General features: G+C 41.3%; 1 protein-coding gene across 2 annotated transcripts in view; it reads right to left on the bottom strand.

The window, feature by feature from the left end:
- Positions 1-20,916, bottom strand: part of LOC120552243 (sodium/hydrogen exchanger 9-like) — a 64,549-nt gene that overhangs the window by 18,208 nt on the left and 25,425 nt on the right. For both annotated transcript variants that reach the window (XM_039790098.1, XM_039790100.1), the window contains exons 9-12: positions 18,840-18,928; positions 17,379-17,489; positions 13,721-13,832; positions 12,183-12,336 (exon numbers count right to left, since the gene is read on the bottom strand). In XM_039790098.1, the coding sequence (XP_039646032.1) occupies positions 12,183-12,336; positions 13,721-13,832; positions 17,379-17,489; positions 18,840-18,928 (466 nt within the window). The remainder of the gene's footprint in view (positions 1-12,182; positions 12,337-13,720; positions 13,833-17,378; positions 17,490-18,839; positions 18,929-20,916) is intronic.

Genomic DNA, 20,916 nt, shown 5'->3' with positions numbered 1-20,916 from the left:
TGCCTCCATAAATGTCTAGTTTGCCATCAGCAAGAACTATTAACGATTGTGTGAAAGTGTAAGCCGTGCACAAAGATGAACAGCTACGCCAAAGTCTCTCACAGCCCCAGTCAGGTCCTCGATGAAATGTTCTAAAACCTCAAGCTGTTAAGTGATTGTTAATGACTAGTAAAGTGTTTGACTGAAAATACAATAAAAGCCTGTTACATTACTGCGTGCTGGTGTGTGCACGTGCACTGCCAACTGGGAAATCATAATGAAAAGGGTTGTGGTCAGTGAAAACCTCTAAAATCAAGATTGTTGATGAAGCTTTCAATAACTGGAGCTGCACTTGCCTGCGATTCTATTCTAGTTGCCGGATCGTTCATAATTGTGGAACAGAACAAATCTGTCTTTATATCGCCTTCCTTCTTCCTTTTTCTCACTCTTTGTCAAAAACGCCTCAAGGCTATGAGATCAGATGTTTCCTTTAGATAGCGCTGGTGGAACTCTTCATGGCTGAATCTGAGGCATGTCTTAATGCTGTGTTTTGCTGTCATTTTTGGACAGTGCCATCTCTTAATAGTAGAGGATCAAGGGGTGGTATTTGCTGGCCCCAGCTAAATATATCAGGAGAAACTCAGAGAAAGAACTTAGTGGTATATGGGTTAACAGTTCTAACAACAGTAGCCCGTTTTGTGTTATATATGGCACTGGGCTAATGGCTTACGACTGGAGGGATTTCCTGTTTTGTTTTTTTACAGGAAAATGGCCTGCTTTTTTTTTTGTACTTCAAGTTGGGCTTAAAAGAGGCAAGTAAATTAAACCTGCACTGGATGGAGACTTGAATAAGAACACTGTGACCACTGTGTACCTTTTTTTCAAGTGGAACTGACACAGGTAAGACGAAGAAGATATGATAGAAGTGGTGAGAAGATAAGGAAAGTGTATTTCTGTGAGTCTGCTGCCATTGCAGCCAGCTGGTCAGGATGACCATTAGTCAATTCTGCCTGACAAAATTAGATGTGTCAAACCACTGTCTCACACCCCCCAGGGCATGGAGCTGGTATACTGTCATGTCTGTAGATCCACACATGCATGTGTTGCAGCTGCATAAGTGGTCTGTAATAGTTGATTTTGGGGTTTGGACATCAACCATTTTTTCCACCTGCTCACTCATCTGCTGCCTCATCACCCTCTCCCACTTTCATATGAACACAATCTTCACAATGCTGCTGCAGTGAGGGGATATTGTTCTCTATATGTAGGTGCTGATGAAATTTTGAGGGCGAGTTGTGAATTATTTAAGAGGGAGGATTATGAAAGCAGCTTCTTGGCGCGTTGCTAGCGGGTATGAATCAATAGGATCCCTCCCCCCACCACCACCTCTCCATTTTTTCCTCCCTGAAACCCCAGACCCTCTGAACAGAAGTCCAGACACATGGCCACGGGACACAGCAGACTGGACAGCCAGATGCACCATGCCAGGGCACGTAAGAGGCTTGATGAAATACAGTACATGAGAAAGCCAGTTAGAAAGAGGATGGGATTGTGTATCTGTGTGTGTCTATGTGTGCGAGAGGGGGCCTAATTCAGACTGACCACATACACAAGAACAGATGGTCAACTCAAGTCTATTCGTCAGCCAAGTCTATCCTTTTTCTCTGGTTCTGCCTGGAGGCGTGGGGTCTACAGTCCAAGTGAGAAAGGTTAAAAAAGACAGAAGGCCATACACACAGATGTACCGCATGCATACACACAGGCCTACATATTTCTGTGGGTGAAGTCTGACCCTTAGCTATGTACCAGTTACATAACCGTTGCCTTCAATGAAGATTTGATTCCATGGATTTGATTTGTGCATTGCCAATGCTTGGAGGCTTTCAAGACTGAATAAATGACCATCTTCCAGCACGTTCCAGCACCATCTTTACGCGTTTTACTTGATTGTCTCATAGTGACTTAGTCTATATCCATTTTTCTCTCTGAACCCCCTATCTTTCTCTCAATGTGTGCCCATTCTGCTGAACCATTAAATCTGCCTCTCTTTTCTCATCTGTGTATTGGGAATCCGTGTTTGCCCGACGCTGTTGTTCTCTTTCTGACCAATGATTTCTTGCCTCAAGAACAAGCAGTTGGGACCAAACAAGAACAACCACAGGGAGCTCAGATTTCACAGCACTGATCAAAGACAAATGGACGGGTTTCAACTTTGTCTTGAACTTAACATTCAGAGCAGAGTGGATCATCATTTATGAGACGGACAGAAATCAAAAAAGGCCCACAAGGATGACACAGTGTTACCTTGACGGGTATCTTGGTTTACATGTGCCTTAACAATGACAGGGAGTGGAGGAAGTCACCTAACAAAAAGAAACAATAGATCAGTGTCTAAAGAGAGGAATGCATCCTCTTAGAAACCAGTGAGGTCAACAGCTAAGAGTCTTAGCTTTTGACCTTACTGTTTTTTTTTCAACAAACGTATTACTTATTGTTAGGACAAAGTCAAACAGGGTAAGGAATAATAGCCATCAGACAGGTTGTAAACAAACCCAACAGGAAGTCAAAATAAACATAAACTTAAACATTATTACAAAAGTTGTTGTGTGTGGATGTCCATCACATTTGGCAGACTAGTGGCGTCAGATCAGATTCATCTTGTGTTTAGTGCTAATTAGCAAATGTTAGCATTCTAACATGCGAAGCCAAGCTGGTAAACATTACCTTCTAAACAACAGCATGTTAGCATCCCGATGTTGGCTTTCAGCTAAAAACTTTTTTTTATGTTATGACATTTTATAACCAACATTTTGGGTGAGCACACTTCCACATAAGCGTTTTGGAGAGAATAGCTGAACTTAGAGTCTACAACCTGTCTGATCTTTCATGTCTCTTCCCCTCTTGTGCTACATTCCAAGGTCTCAGCAAATTAACTTTTTTTCTTGTCATAATTGGTAAGAAAGAAGACCAAAACTTTGAGAGAAAAAAAACAACAGAATTTTCTCTTACGAGAATAAAAATGAACTTGATTCAATGGATTTTTTTTCATCTTTTCAGGCTGTCTCTCCAATTTTCTGTCTCCATCTTTCTTCCCAGTGTTCTTTCTGTAATTTTCCAAGAGGCAGAGGGCTGAAATGATAGAGGGCTAAAAATAATGGCTCTATAAATAAGAGTTGCCCATTGAGAGTGATTGAGAGGCCAGGTCGCTAGGCAGCTGGGGATGCTGGGTAAGTTGGATTCATTAGCGCTCTCCGCTTACATAGAGTAGCCCCCACAACTCTCCCACACAAACACACGGCATGGCTTCCTCATAAACAACAACACACACACACAACGATGCAGTGTTGGGTGTTGAGTATTTCAAACACACTTTCTATCCCTACCTCCACCATTCTCTGCAGTGTTGCAAATTTAGCCCCATCAGTACCATCCATCAACCCTCATTACCGCTTTCCCGTTCCCTCGGAGGACTCCATGCAGACCACATTCTTAAAGCATTGTTCATTCAGCAGCGGAGTGGAAAAATGTGCGTGCGCGTGCATTTGTGTGCGTTTGCATTTATGCATGTGTGAGAGAGGCACCCTGTGTCTGTTTTATTATTCATACTCATGTGTGGATCGTCTTCCAGCCCACAGACACCTGCCAGAGATGCACACTACACATACTGATGTCCTCACTATATTTTCTGTTACCTCTCTCCCTCTCTGGTGCTTAACTGAGACTATGTTAAAACAATCAATTCAAAAACACTTCTCAACATACCCCTTTGTATTTCTGTGTATTCCATTTGCATGTGATGTTCATTCAACATTCCCCTCATACACCCACACAAGTAGACACACAAGCAGACACACACACACACACACACACACACACACACACACACACACACACACACACACACACACACACACACACACACACACACACACACACACACACACACACACACACACACAGGCACTTTTATTGCCCTGATGCTCTTTTTAATGGCTCTCCTCCTCCCTCTTCGTATTGACGTCACATCCATTAGGCTGGGCCTCTGGGCCTTTTTAGTGGAGGCTGGAGCACAGGACTCCAATGTACGAGACCTCCGTCCAGAGTCAATCTCCACCTGATAAACTTGCCGTATTGGCTGATCTGACAGACGCGGTTACCACAGCAATCTGTTCAGTCTCTCTGCACACCGCCACAACTATCAATCCACTGTGAGAGGAAACCCATTGAACTGTGTGTCAGAGAGGGGAGAGCAGTGTGTTAACAGCAGCGCATGCACTCTGTGAGCTCTCACCTGTTTACTATTGTCTGTGCACACGCACGTGCGCGCACACACACACACACACACACACACACACAGCTAAACTATTAACACACATAGGAGTGTTGATAGTTGAGCTGAGAGAGGACTATCTGTATCTGGTGCCACAGAACGTAACCCTGGCAGGCTAATGTGAAAAGATAACGTTTCACGTCTGATCAGCATCAGAATTATAATTCACTGGCCTCTTCCAGCCTCCACCTCTCTCATTATGTTCCCAACAGCAACATCTCCAATTAGGGTCCTACTTATCCCAGGAACTAGCCTGTTTTCAGACCCTGAATATAGCACTTAAGCCTTACCCTACTACCCTACAATTTGCACTGACTGACTCTTTCCTCCTTCATGAATGTAGATTAAGTGTGAAGTACATACAAGGCAACTTCAGTCTTAGCAAAACAAAGTTAGCTAGACTCTGACTGGTGAGAATGCTATGCTGCCTGGCGCAGACAGAAATGGCAAATGTCAGCTTGTCGTCATGTCTATTTGGAGCTGAGAGCCACTTGCGGACGAGGACAGGCTGAATTTTGATGGCAGAACTTTTTCCCTGACTGAGAGAAGAACCGTCTGAAATGTTAAAATGAAGCTTGGTTCTTCAACACTCAGGAGACATAATCAGTGGTCGGTGCGGCTGGCTCAATTTGCAGGGCTCCACTGTGACTTAGTACTGCACATCTAAACCCTGTCACCCAACTGAAGCTGAGCTCAATGTAATAAGAAATGAGACTTAACTTTCAGTCAGCAAGGGAGTGGAAATCACCCAAGGAGGAACAGGGGAAGAAGAAAATTGAGAAGAAGAGAGAGAACTGCAGGTTGTTTTGATAAATAACAGCGACCAAGTGTTCTGGGAACAGTATTATAGCTCCAATCCATCATGAGGCTACATTAAAAATGAATGTGTTTTGTGGAAAAAAATTCAGTGTTCATATCAGATGCATTATGCTTGACCTCATCCCCTTAAAAGATAGAAAAGACGGATCATTTTCCACATTCAGAAAGCTATTGTACAATAAAGATTGCTTTGGAAATCCCATTTAAAGAATATGTTACATTTTTAAAGCAAAAAAGAAAAGCCTCTGTATCCTGTCTATGTTCCAAAGTCATCTCTTCTTGAAGATTGTTTTTTTTTTATTCTCACTTGTCGTATATTTTCCCATTTGCATTTGTTACAAAGCAATCACTTTGACTGGACAAAATAAAGAATATACCAATAAAGGAGAAGTCAGGATTTAAGCTTTTCTCTCTCATGTCCTCTGTCTTATTGCCTCCTTTTCTTATCAGTAGGGGTAAACCTATGCAGGAGCCATTCATCATTGAAGTCCTTTGAAGTATCTACCATCCAATCGGGTTGACATCCTTTTATTATGGGCAGTGTGTATTTGCCTGTGTACATGCGGATATGTGGGTGACTTTCCCCTCTCCTTCACTCTGTTATGCCTATATATTAGGAGGGAGGAGGTGTGTAAATGTGTGTGTGGCCTTATTCTTGTAGTACACAGTCCCCACAATTGGAAAAATGTTATCTCAGCTCAACAGGCAGATGGATGTCAAAAAGAGGAAGCTAGTAAGAGAGTAAGAGAGTAAGAGAGAGAGAGAGAGAGAGAGAGAGAGAGAGAGAGAGAGAGAGAGAGAAGAGGTCAGTGGTGCTTGAAGGAGAGTGAGTGACATAAAAGACGTGGTTTTCCACCAGTCCATCTGTCTACTCAAAACAAAATGTCAGTCATTAGCCAGGCTCCAGCTGTTCCATCTTAGCCTCCAACATACTACAGCGAGAGGCCTCCTACACTATGACCACCCTAACATATTTTAAAATTACATCATGTGAATCACTGTGAAGAAGAAATGGCTTGCATTTGAGCTATTTAGTCATCTTGGTCTGTCTTCCCATCACTCCTGCTCCATGGACTATGCAAATTAACAAGACTACAGAAAGTGTACAGCCATGCTGGCAGCTCCATGTGGCTGTATTAGGCACAGCGGTGCTTTTAGCTAAATGCAAAAATCAACATGCTAATGAGCCCACAGTGACAATGCTAACATGCTGATATTAATCAGGTAATATAGACCAGGGTAACCATTAGGGGTGGGGGGAAAAAATCGATACAGCATAGTATCGCGATATTTTCCGTGGCAATACTGTATTGATACATAGATGCCGAGTATGGAGCTATTATTATATATGTGTTGGTCAGTTTGTTTGCTTTACAATCCCATTTTGCAGCAATAAAACTGAAGTGAGATGAACAAATGCAGAAATGTATCTTTTTAGATAAAACAGATGCTGACAAAGTTTCCTTTTGGGGACATAATTTGAAATTGGGAAAACTTGTTGTTGTTGTAAAAAAGGTAATAAATTGCAATATATCGCAAAATATTGCAATATGTTTAAAATCGCAATAATATCGTATAGTGACATAAGTATCGTGATGATATAGTATCGTGAGGCCTCTGGTGATTTCCACCCCTAGAAACCATGACGCTTAAGTAGCTCAAAACCCACACAGAACACATATCTCCCCTTTTCATGACATTAAGTAAGAATGGACAGCAAAGCTATAAACTGCAGTAGGCTTAGCACAGAGCAGAGGCAGTGAGTCCAAAGACCTTGCAACTGCACATTATACAGCTACCACTAATAATAGATAAGAACAAATGCTAAAAGCAAAATAAAACTATTAGTCTGAACTGGGCTGAGGGAAAATAATGATATTCAAAGTGAAAGGGCTCGAAGAGGACATGACTGGCCAAAGTTCAAAGCCTAGAGGCCCCAGACTGCTCACTGTGACTGGGTGTCAGATCTCCCCAGGGGTATCCTGCCACCTCCAGCCCTTATCAAAGCCAAGGAGACAGACCGAGACTGAGAACCGGCAGTGTGACATTGTGCGAACATGTGTGTGTCTGAGTGCTTGTGGTACTGCTTGGGCATTGAGTTACATGTGGAAAGGAAAAGACAGAAACAAACAGAACACTGTGACATGACGTCATTTGTTATAATTTAACATTGTTTCTTTTTAATTGCTGAGTTGGAAGCAACTGTCAATGTGTGACAAATAAGAAATGTGAGTCTATAATATGTCTTTATTTTGGGCATATGACTGATTCTCAGATTTGAATTAGACCATTAAAAAGCAGTTTGAAGAGTTTATATTTCAGGGGATTCAGGAAACAGTGTTTCAGTGTCCTAAATTACACTAATACTACAGTACTGTAAAGACTGAAATAGCCTTAAGGAGGAGGATGTATTCTATGTTAATACTGACCTATCACAAATAGTGTCTGTGAACACAAAAACAAACGTTTTCCATGCTGGTGCAAAGCACATGCTGGCAGATTGACAGTTTCATCAGGCACAATGCAACTTTTTGCCTTCCTGGGACCGTTTAGTTATTTTCATGGCTCCAAACAAGGGTGGAGTACTGAGCACAAACACAAGCAGTCTATGCATATGTGGTGAGGTGCACACATCCTCTTTCACTTTTATAAAAAAAAAAAAAAGCTTCACATGTTTCGACCTGAAGTCTTTCCTATAGACTTGAATATTGTGGACAAACAGACAGTAATATTTAATCATTATTCATTAATTAGCCCCAGGTGTGGGTCACCAAATACTATACGTAAATAAACCCAAGCGACATAAGCACAACTCGTTGTATGCATGGTACAATTCATCATATAAAACCAAATCTCCTAAATTATCAGATATACTTGAAAGATAACATATAGGATTATTTTTTTTTTAAATCCCAAAACTCATTAGAATTGTTCCAATAGTTATAGGTAACCTCTAATATACATATTGCCAAGAGTTGACATATTTATAATTTCCACAATGCACCTGTCTCACTAATTATAACTTGTCCAACCCATCAGGACATATCAGACTTGCATTTCATCTTCAACACATAAAGTACAGCAAAAAAAAAAAAAGACTGCTCTTTTCCAGACTGTCTAAAATGTGTATGGGTTTGTACATCGGAAAGCAAACGTCTCATCTGGAGGATGGGATTGATCTTTTAGCAACAAGCATGACAATGCAGAGGAAAAAACGAGAACTAGAGAAAAAAAAAGACCATTATACAGTTTCATGGTAAATTGTGTTGAGATACATCAATAATTACTATCACTTGCACAATACAGTGAAATCATATTTGCATTACTGTATGCAGATTAATGTAAGTAATCACTTTATTTTGCAGCGGCATGATGAAACTCAAGTGTGGGCAATAATGTACCTTGAAATTGAGACTAAAATGGAGAGCAAAAGAGAGGAATTGGCGAGAGGAGGAGTGACAGACAGTCTCGGCTTTAAAAGCACATTTTGTCTTGTATTCTGATGTGTGACTGAACAGTGAGCTGACTGAAAACGGAGGCAATGTTCTCGTCTGGTTTGAGCCCTAACCATCTATCTATACATGAAGCCCATAAATTTCACATTGCAGATGGACAGACAGTTTACCCATTTCAGCTCAGCTCACCTATGGCATGCATTTCTGAGTGTGTTTTGGATGTTTGTGTGTGTGTGTGTGTGTGTGTGTGTGTGTGTGTGTGTGTGTGTGTGTGTGTGTGTGTGTGTGTGTGTGTGTGTGTGTGTGTGTGTGTGTGTGGAGCTGTGAGAGTCTTAAGATAGCAGAGTAGTGGAACAAACAATGGCATCCTACTGTATATTGGCATGATATGGTTTTCCATTAAGCCTCAGTTATAAAAGTGAATGAATTCCAGTGCCCATTTTGTGGTTGGAAATTGTTCTAGGTTATTGGGCTACACTCAGCAGTGAGGATACAAACGGTTCAGTTTGTCTGTTTATTCATCTGGCCTATTCAGATCTGTAAACAACCAATGTCTTTAGTGTTGTAATAGGACATTCAAAACCTGTAGTCAGATTGAAAAGACAGATAAACATCACCATTTCCTGTCTACAGTGCAGACCGGCATGCTTTACTACACCCACACACATACACCCAGCACCTTATTACCTGTGATACCAGCTTTCTTGAGCAAATTTCACAAAGTGGAAACAAAAGACATTTTTACTACCTCTTTTTCTTTTTTTAATGCCAGCAGTGGTAGGTCTTTTGAGGTAGCTATGGGGAGAAGAAAAAAATAGTAATTTCACACAGAGTACAACTTTCAAAGACTCCTCCACAAAGCCATTTCAGAGATTGAATGGAAGTTGAATTTTCTCCAGGTGAAGAGATGTAATGTATTATTCACCGAAGACATTTAAAGTTGTTACTTGTCTCTTCACTTCATACAATTGGATAAGGGAAGTAGAGGTGGGAGTTTTGGATGGGAAGTGAGGAAAACAGAGCTATTCTCTGAAACATGACAGCCCTGAAGGCTCGACGCAGTGTACTGTGATGGGCTCCACAGATGGTATGACTACCCACAAAGACAGCAGTGTCATGGGGATAGAAATGTGCAGTCAATAGAGTGTATTATTCAGGACAGATATCCACATGTATGCACACACACACACGTGAACACACACGCACGCAAGGATAGTCATGAGGTAAAACTATAATATAAGTCAAAAACTGAAAAGGTGAAGTTTTCCACGGATAGGATTATGAGCCCTGCATGCCAAGGGCTGATAAATGTTTTTTTTTTTTTAATATAATTAAACTAATAAATGTATTTTAATGAAATACTACGTCACATTATGCATTTCCATTATTGTTTCAGCTGCACAGTCTGCCACTGTGTGCCAATTTAAAAGGCCCTGGAAACCAATTTTCTCAATAAGCCATTACTATAAGAAATGAGTTCATACATGATTTTCCACTTGTCAGAACACTGCTTGCCATTTTACATTTCTATTTTACATTACTTTTATATACATGTATAAATTACAGTTTCTGTATTTGTGTTTTATTTGTGCTTTTCTCATTAATTTCAAGACACAAATTATTATTCCAAGCAGAGTGTTTTTAAATATCTTATACCATGTCTGGAGAGGATCTGTAATCTTGATTGCTGCCTATTTAGGCACACATATTTAATGTTGATTAAAAATACTTGAAACCAAGTTTTAATGTGATTTACAGACGGTCAACAAAGGAATCAAAAGGGGGGGGGAAAAAAAAAAGAAAGAAGGGAGGAAAAAAGGGGGGAAAAAAAAAAAAAAAAAAAGGGGGGGGAAAAAAAAAAGAGGGGGGGGGGGGGGGGGGGGGGGGGGGGGGGGGGGGGGGGGGAAAAAAAAAAAGAAAAAAAAAAAAAAGGGGGGGGGGGGGAGGAAAAAAAGGGGGGGGGGGGGGGGGGGGAGGGGGGGGGAGGCTTATTTTCGTAACAATCACAAAATACTGGAGGACACGCTGTTGGATGCTATCCTCCTTTCTTCAATGCCTAACAAATCTATCTCTTTCTCTCCCTGACCCTGTCTTTCACTGGTTGAAGCCTGAAAATATTGTAAACAAATTAATAACATAACTAATTACACTGGTCGGACTGTTCAGCTCTGTTCCAGACTGATACCTCCGGTTCAGGCTGGTCCTCATCCTCAACACTTTCCTTTTTCAGTCGCGGAAAATACTTTTCAATACTCCTCTGGATTGAAGCAGCAAACATTCAGTGTAAGAGTAAAAAAATGACATAACATTATTTATAATAAGTTTATTTGATTCACAGCTGCTATATAGTGTTTTGACCTCGACAACCCAACTGCATTTTACCGTAAACTTGCGACTAGTTACTTTCTAAAGCATAGCTTGTTTGCTATGAGTCGGGTCGGGACTCCAACATTAACACACAGACAACGTTGTATTCAGTATATAAAAGATTTTTTATAGCACTTTTTAATGTGTGATTGTGTAAAGGTGTTCACGAGATACCAACCTTTCGTGAACTTGTGAATTTCGCCAGCCATCTTCTCTCGTTTTGATGGAGACAGACGCTGTGTGCACGGGGGGAGGGGCTGTGTGTGTATCTGTGTATGTGTGAGAGACGCGTGAGCGACAGAGAGACGGAGGAGAGCAGAGAAAGGAAATGCAGCTGAACGAATACGCTGCGTGTTTTAAATAGCGTTAAAAAAAAGAAATTAATAACGAAACGCAATATGTGGCGGCTGGTGTTGCTTGTATGGCGCACCGCCACAAATTAGTCTATGTGTGGGAAACACTGTAATTGGGCAATTTCAATGTTTTACTGAACTTACTTACTTATTCTAATAAAACATTTGCTATTTCTGTACGGATTTCTTTTCAACACTTTTTTCTTATAGTCACATAGGCTTCACACACACACACACACACACACACACACACACACACTGAAAACCACAGGAGATTCAAAAGCACTGCCTTTGAAAGACTGTGGGAGTAAATTATACCACTGTGATCTGGGCCATAGATTACACTTTAATAATATAAGTATCTAATTACTGCCTTGCATCCTTCACGCCTCTTCTGCACTCCTTAATCATTATCGCCCACTGGCCTTTTAAAACACAGATAGTACGCAGACTTGTGTGTGTCTTATGTGTTCACTTTATATGGCTACAGTGTAGTGTATACATGGGTTTCTGTGTACAGGGTGGCAAGCTGCATTTAAGTGCCATCTCCTCACTAACATGTTTCCAGGGACCTGCAGACCAGCTTTTGCCCTGTGCACCAGCCGTGCAAGTCACTAATAGAGGTCAGAGTCGGAGCAGACACACTGAGCTAAGTGCCTGCGTAGGGCTGAGCTGCAACAGGAGGAGGTACAGTTCAAACATGCAGAGAAAAGCTTTACAAAGAGCTGTTGGCTAAATACTTAATGTCAGAGTCTAATATAGCTGCGTCTGTGTGTTTGAGAGACAGGGAAACCACAAATGATGGAAAAGTGACGGACAGGACGATAGGTTTGACTTGCGTCTAGTGACGGTGCTGCTCGGAGAGGTGGTAGCACTAACCTGATGTTCAGACGGCGCAGCATGGGATGAGCAGCCGTACCCAGCAGCCAGATGGTGAAGCTGACCAGCAGCAGAGTGGTGGTGAGGATGGTGCGCCTCACTTCTGTGGATGTGTCTCTCAGAGCCAGGCTTAACGCTACAGCCCCTCTGAAACCTGAGAACAGAGAAGACCTTTCTGAGCAAAGGGCTATATTACTGCCATCCATCAAACCACCTACCAACCAATTATTAGAAAAAGGCAGGAGCGAACTACCCAGTTAATAACTCTGTCCATGGGTAACAGAATACAACCTATCACTATCATTGACCAGCTGCTCACAAACAAGCAGCCCCAAAACAAACTTCTAGATTGCTGTACAGTGGTGACATAATACTTAAAGCCAAAACAATTCCCAGAGCAAATCCTTTACTGCCACGAGGAACAGATGGGGGAGGTGGTGGTGATGGTGGTGAGTTTTTTTTAAAATAGCAAGACAAGGGCTTTTTACAAAGAAGCCTTCTTATGTAAGAGGTAAAGTGGGTCAGCAGCGAAACATGCTGTTGCTGCGCTACCCCTCGGATATCCCTTTCTCCTACATCATGAAACCATTCAGAGCTTCAACCATTAGACACTAAAGTGAGGCGATGCCTTATTTAGTCTTCTGCAAAATACAGATACAAAAATAGAAAAGGATGAGTGAATTATTAATATATATCTATTATTATAAAGCCTTAGGATGGCACGTCTTTGTGTCCACACCATAGACTTTTAATATTAACGGACAACGCATCCGGTTTGACGAAGTGCTGCAAATGCGGAAGTGCCTTAAACCTGCATTCTATCTGAATTCCAGCATGGGGCGACACGTGCGGTTGCAAAAGTAGGTCGGTTTCTGTAGAAGTCACTTGATTTATTACCTCAGTAAACATTTTCATAATGAGTTTATGGTCTCAATCGCTAGTTTTAAGTCTTCTGCAACACAGAATGATGAATGAATTTTTTGAATTATGGTCTCATTGATTTTAAAATCGTCGATAAAGCAGGGGGTGTTTTAGGGCGTGGCTATGATGTGATTACCAGTGAAAGTGTGTAACGTAACGTAGAGTGTAAGCAGCTCCTCCCTCTCGTCTAAAATCGTCACATCCGCAACCAGGATGGCTGCGCCCGTAACGGCAAACTCGACGACAGATAGCAGATCTCCACAAATCAATGGGTGACATCACACATGCGCTGTCCATTAATATGCAGTCTATGGTCCACACACACACACACACACACACACACACACACCCACACAACACTGTACTTTCAGCATCCTCACTAATGCCATAAGCTGCACACAGTGAAGAGAATAGAATAATTAAAGAGTTTAGGGTAAATTAGCTTCTTGCAGCAATAATATTACCAACCCCAACATTTATCAAAATAGAAGCCAAAGATAACATAACAGATGTGATCAAATATATTTTTTCAGCAAGGTCCAATTATGCAAAATGTTGCTACAAATGAAAAATAAATCGCAATAAATAATGTTAATAGGTATTATCAAGAACATTACCTGCAAACATCATGAAGTGCTGGAAGGGGCAAGGTATCTTGGTTGTGCGTCCCAGGTTGAGGAGGAATGAAAAGGGGTAGATGTTGCAGGCTCTTGATATAAAGATGGAGATCTGTTCATAATGAGCGCAGATTAAGGAGAATACTTGTGTCTAAGACACACACACACACACACACACACACACACACACACAAACACACACACACACACACACACACGTTAAAGTACACTTATCAGTCAACATGTTGCCATGGGAATTTGGATATTTGGACAGTGCCAGAGAAATATTTTTGTCAGAAATGCATGCATGCATTCAGTTGCATTTAAACTGTTTGAGATTAAGTCTGCAGTCAGGTTAGGTTCAATTATTGATAAATTAAGGTTTTGCTTTTGTAATTTATTCTAAAAGAATACCCCTGGTTGACTTCACATCGATCCTTTTAATACATATCAGACAAAATACAAAATTCCAAACAAACGTGCTAATTATATGCAAGATCAGGCTGTAAAATTACACCTATGAATATCAACACATGTGCACACACATAACAAAATAATCTCTGAATATTTTCTTTTTAGCATGCAAATACAGCACTGTGGCACCATGTCGAGGCATGAAGCCAATCAGGCTCTGCCAGCTGTCTCTGCCCTCCACACACACTTTGATGTTTCACATAGGATGGGACTGAATGCTAAGTGTCCTGGGCAGCAGTTTGGGAGAGGATATCTGTACAACTATCAGGGACATAGCTGCTGTCCTGGATACACTTAACATATTTTCTGATACATTTAGGAAAACGTACAGCAGCCCCATAAAACCTCCGAACCTCATATGAGCCTGAGTGCAGCCTGAGATTCTCCGGTAAGTTCTTGTTAGTGGTACCCAAGTCTAAGTTAAAAACTGGAGGAGGCTGGGCTGGAGGAGATCAAGCAAGCTTTTTACACTTTTAAAAAACACTTCTTCGGAACCTCTTTTACTTTTGGTGCATACAAATCCTCAATGCACATAGATACCCCTGCTTTAGCATAATTTTCTACAATAAGTCTAAATATGATGCCTGCAATAATAAAAGGACCAATATTTTAGGCAGGGAACCAAAGTCTGACAGGGCTATTACTAAAACAGAGCTCCCCCGCACCCTGCAGTCAATATTAGATCTCATGCACCCTATGGATTTTCAAAAGCAATATCCTGCTCCCAAAAGCAGTCATTTCTATTCATCAAAGGCCTCTAAGCTATTTGAATGGAGGTAATTAAGCACTTTCATCTCAGCTTCATTTCAAATAAAGCCCATCTCCATTGTCACTGGCAAAAGGCTGCAAGCTACGGCGATTAAAATCTACTGCGTAACCAAAGAGCGATTAACAGGCTTGAATCACTGGGGTTATTTCATTTTTATAGACCCTTTTAGAACCGTACAAGATGACTCTGACCTCCATTTATTCCTGTTTGTATTTCCGGGTCAGCTTCCAGTAGGTGCAGTTTGCCAGATTAGCCAGGCTCAAAGCTCAAGCCAAACATTGTCTCCCTGGCAGCCCCTCACACTGAACATAAGAGCATTGGAAAAAGAATCCGCTCAGTGGACTCTTTCTCTGGCTCCTTTGACCCTATGGTGGAAGATGGATTGTAATAATAATTGCTGGCCATCTGGGCACTGGACTGTGAAAGAACAGCCCCTTGGAGTGCAGCCACTAGAGTCTCTCCTCGGGCATACGCTATGGTCATGCCAGCTCTCCGGCAAGGACAATTGTAGCCAGCAGTCCATTACTACCCCTCTGTTCCCTTCAGGAAGTAAAGCTGACGGATACAACAGCAGCTGTGAATATGAACCATCTGTTATGATAGTATAACTTTAACATGTATAAGTATCATTAAGGGGCTGATGGCTTTTTGATAACACAATCATGTTTTGTAGCTGCTTTGCAGTCAGAGAAGAAACTAAAGGCTCTGACACACCAACCCGATGACTGACCGTCGGCAGAAAAGGCAGTTGGACTGATCAGTCTCCCCGAGTTGGTCAAAAAAGTACCTCGGAACACATTGAAGCAACGCCGACTTGAGCGTACATTCTGCGCATGCGCAAGCTATAATGCGTCTCCATAACAGCAGGCGGCGCTAATCTGGGCCAAAAAATGAAAACCGGCAGCTGATTGGACGAATGCGTCACGTGGGTCTGGCTTCTCCCGAATTTCAAAGCCATACCGTAATGGAAGCTCGTTCAGATTACGATCGCGTATTTTACGAAAACAGTTCAACGAAATGTGTTCCTGAAAACATTTTAAGCGAGAGATAGGCCATGCAGTTGCTGAATCTGTCTTCATTTCAGATCGACAAAGGTCAGTTTAAAAGATTTTCATCAGATTTTGAGAGCCGTTCGTCACGCTCATCCCGCTCGTCATTTCCGGTAATTGGTCATTGAGTCTGACTGCCCACTGGCTGATTCAACAAGTCAAATTGGCCCAAATGAAGGCAGATGATGATGGCACGGAACACATCAAACAGACTGGCCAGACTGTCCGACAGCCAATAATTAGGTTGGTGTACTTAATGCATCTTCTGGGATGGATTTCTGCCGGCATGGTTTTTGAGTCTATGTGCAATATTTTAAGTCTGAGCATTTTTACGCCCCCAACTTGACCATTTACTGTTGACTACATATAAGGTACAGTCAAACTTGTATCAATTAATTCTCACTATTTTTTGGGATTATTTAATAAATCATTTAGTTAAAAAATTGCTCATCATCACAATTTCCCAGAGCCTAAGTTGACATTACATTCGGGGGGGAAAAGCCCAACTCAAAAATATTGACAGTGATATAAAACTGACAAAAGCAATAATCCTTACATTTGAGAAGCTGGAACCAGTAAAATGTTGGCATTTTTGCACAATATATGACTTAAACAATTAATTGATTATCAAAAATCTTTGTAAATGCATTATCTGTTTCTACATTTGGTCATTGAATGAGAATAAGATAAATATACCTTGCATTTATGTGCAAATATGTCACCAATAGCTGTTTAACAGTGTTAAAAGCATTTTAGAGTGGATTTTTTTCCTTAAAAGAGATGGGAAAACCTTAAAGAACAGAAGAAACCTCTTTCACTGGAGATTCGAGAACTAATAAGATTTAATCTTCAACCTCAAAAGGGATACGGGGCATAATCCACTACAAATTAAAGTACTGTAAGCTTATTTCAAACAGGCAAACATCTTTATTCCACTGAGCTTTGCTAGAGAACGGAAATCAAGCAGCAGTAACAATAATCAAGGACCAATTTAAATTTGTGTTTCATAGGCATTCCTCAGAGCAAATGCTGCACTGCAACATCTTATTCTGCAGAGATGGGGATCATGAGAGACCGACTGAATGGCATTTGCAGAGCTCATCGGATCAAATCTGTACAATTTAAGTGCTGAGGTTTTCTTAAAGGACTGGGGAAATTACTGCACTGCAGCAGAGAGGCAAGGTAGAAAACAGGAAAACCACTCTGGTCAAATAAGCGGCAGATGATTGTGCAGATAAGGATTATGACAGAATGTGGAAAACACGGAACAAAACTGAACAGAACATCATTCCTGGGGGTCTGAGTGGGATCCAAAGCCTGCACAGCAGGGAGGGAAGATGCTCCGTCATTTAGCAGAAAAGGATACAAATGCCCCAGTAATGAAGAGAGCTTTGAAGACGTGAGGAAACGTCAACAATGCATATCCCATGTAGCTGAAGATGAAAATCTCCCCCAGGAAATTGAAGACTTCAAAGAGCTGCAAATTATAAAAGGGATTGAGAGGATCATGAGGGAGAAGGTCATCCGAGATGGGGAGGGGATCAGGGTGGAGGGTGTGTGTGTGTGTGTGTGTGTGTGTGTGTGTGTGTGTATGTGTGTGTGTGTAGTGGGGTGACAGTGAGGGACTCGGATCATATCTGAAAATGGGTAAACAGGCTTAGATTTGTACAAACACGACAAATCCAGTGTTGATGTTATTCCCTGATCCTTTGAGGCAGCAACTGCAAACATCTACAGTTCGAGGCCTTAATGTGGTTGCATGTAGCACCAGACATGTTCTTGTCATCATTCTTATGACACATGCTGTTTGTTCAAATGTGTAAAGAGTAGCTTTCTGGACTTAAAAAAAGAGCAGCTAATAACTTGTTCCTTTCCCATGATACTTCCTGATAAAGGAATATTACAACTCAGTCCTACATGTAGTGATCATTACAGGAACTGCAGTTCCTGTAATGATCCAGGCCATATCAAATTGCTTGGATGTCATTTACTGTGGATAAAAATTGAATTTGAATAATTTTAATGGGGCATTTCTGCATAAGAAATCAAATATTTATTATGGTCCTTATGTTGTATCTGGATGTAATTAGAGCAGATGTTATGATTTCATTAATGATTTATTATTTTCTGTTTTTACCAGTTAAACCAGCCTTGCAGTAAAGCTTTTGTAAAAAGCTATCTAATTGAATTAATGTACCTTTTCCCTTAAGCGTCTCGCATCACAGGGACAAGAGATGCCACAGAGAAATGTATTTCTCCTTCTAGCTATTCAACCAGTGTCTGCATACACTAAATCACTTTGTCTTGTCCTTTGAGCTGCAGCTGCATGTATAAATCATAAAGATGTAGATAAAGGCGTTCTGACAAGTAAGCATACTGCACCATACACATGCATTGACTACTGCATAGCCAATCCACTTTATAGGCAAAGGCTTCAGCTATGCTGCATACTGTAGCCTTTTAAAAAAACTTTTCTGTGATAAACAGTTAGCTCCACTGTGGCACAGATAATGAATAATAAATGCATATATGAGTATATTTGCGTACTTCTGATTTATTTGCTCCTCTGTGAAACTTGCCGGTACAGTATGACAGCGTGCTGGCCTCCATCTGTGCTCAGCCTATTAAGCAGATAGTGGAGACAGGCCTCCCACACAGACACCCACTGGACAACCAGAGCACTAGTGGCAATTAATGATTGCTTGTACATGCACGCAAGACACAAACATTGGCATCGAAAGGCAATGTGAACAAAGTGAGTAAACTAAAAAAAATGCTGTTTGAAAACAATAGTGAAATAAGGCTCAATCATCCTCCATGAACCCACCTCCTTGGTCCTGGTCCTACCCTGGGAAGATAAATTGTGAATCGTGTACCTTGCCTGGCTCAGGCCACAAAACAGCACCGCCACAATACCTGAAAGATTTAAAAAAAGTGAAAATGAAAATTCAAAAAAGGGGAATAACAAAATAGCCAATAAAGTATTAAACATCCATGATGACATCTGTTAGTTATAAATGTGAGCATCACCATTTTGTTGGAAAAACTCATGGAGGAGTGTTCTATAAACAGGAGGGAGTTAAACAATGTGCTGTATCTAATTAGTACAAAGTATGCAAAATTGCTGAGACATGCACCTATTATGTAATCAGCAGGTTGTGTGTATGTTTGTGTGCTGGTTAACACACAGAGCCTTGGGGCCTCTCATGTTGTGAGTATGCTGTATGAGGTTCTTCCATCGTAGGACAGTTATTTGTGAAAAGAATCTTTGTCTGCATGGTTCAACCCAGCATTTTTTTAAATCAAAGCAACTGACCAGATATACACTTCCAGTTTAGCTCAAAAACATGATTTTAAATTCAACCTGGACATGATGATTAAACGAAGAGAAAGATTAGCAAAACAAATGCATGTAAGCATTTACCAAAAAGTACAAGAATTCAAATGAATCCTACTGCGTGCAGCTACTTTTGCATTTGAGCGTATTAAGTATTTGACACCAAATCAGACCGACCCAACCCATTATCCACCCATTGTCCTGGTTCCAGTGGAGTCCAGCTGTATAAACAGCTTAGTCAAAATGTGCTGTCCAACCCAATTCAAGCATCCTCATGTTTTTGGCCAAAAACGTTAGTTCCATTTCTACTCCAAAGACATGAAGCTCTGGGAATGATAAATGCAAAAGAATGACATCATTGCTGTAGATCGTGCCAGATATTAACAAAAGGCAAGTAAATGTCAAGCAAAAATACACAATTGAAAGAAAGGCAGCTCTACAGAGAGAGGAAACAGGGTGGACGGAGTGATTAGGGCCCCTGCTGGTAAAGAGGAGGCTGGCTGGAGCAGAGAGCTGGAATTTGAATTGCATAGCATAAAAGGTGGGTTGCTGCCTCACAGGACATGCTTGGCTCGTTGCAGAAATTCAATTTCACATTTTTGCTCCCTCTACTTTGTGAGAGAATCACAGAAGATGGAAGAAAATGTGAAATGACTGTGATGGGGAGCAATAGTTAGAGGACAGAGCTGGCAGTAATAAATAAATATAGCACCTGTGGTTCAGGCTGCTAAGTGAAGCCAGTCCATTATTCTTTTCTCACCATCCGCTTTCACACTAGGATGCTGACCTGTACATGCACTATACTAGCTCCAGTAATCCCTGTTCACAATGTTCTTACCAGACAAAGTCTAATGGAGCATGCCTTTCTGGATTTGGTTCCATTTGGTTTAGGGCTTCAACATCCTCCTTTGTTTACTTACTGACGGAGGTAACACATCATCCACCACCCACATAAAGACTCCTCCACTCGGGGCACTTGGTAACAGATGAGATGCATCCCATAATGAGCAGTTGTGAGGGGCATAAGATTAATGACAGCAGGGCTCCCTGCGAGGCCGAGGGTCATTAGGCACACCCTCGCTAAACTCCAGCAATTAAAAGAGACAGAAAGAGCCTTGATTACCAAAGGACACCAGGGAGGACTCTCATCGCTCACTGGGTCGCTCTGTATGAGGTGCCGCTTCACCCCAAATGGTACATTAAAGGCTTTTGACCAGAGTGGCACTCCACAGATTAGTTTTCTTGGGTCCAATTTTGGACAAAGAACATCGAAGATTGCAATAGGACTCATTTTTAGATTACTGTGACAAAACATCAGCATCAAAATATGTTTTATAACAGTGCGGGTTTGACGTCAAAATTTTACTATTAGCCCTGATATTGCAGTATTAATATAGTACAGAAAAGTACCCGAGGCTCTGCATCAGATAGTACTGAGAATCATTGCCCTTGGTTTTCCTGCAGTGTGTTCCTCCCACACTGGGCAGTATTCAGAGTGGTGTAGTTTGTAGACATCTAGGTCCAATGGACAAAGGTTACACTATTTCATTAAAACCACCTCCTCCTC

This window comes from Perca fluviatilis, chromosome 22, assembly GCF_010015445.1.
Source record: "Perca fluviatilis chromosome 22, GENO_Pfluv_1.0, whole genome shotgun sequence".
Lineage (NCBI taxonomy): Eukaryota > Metazoa > Chordata > Actinopteri > Perciformes > Percidae > Perca > Perca fluviatilis.
Note: the sequence above shows the minus strand (reverse complement) of the source record. Positions and strands in the feature narration are given on the sequence as shown.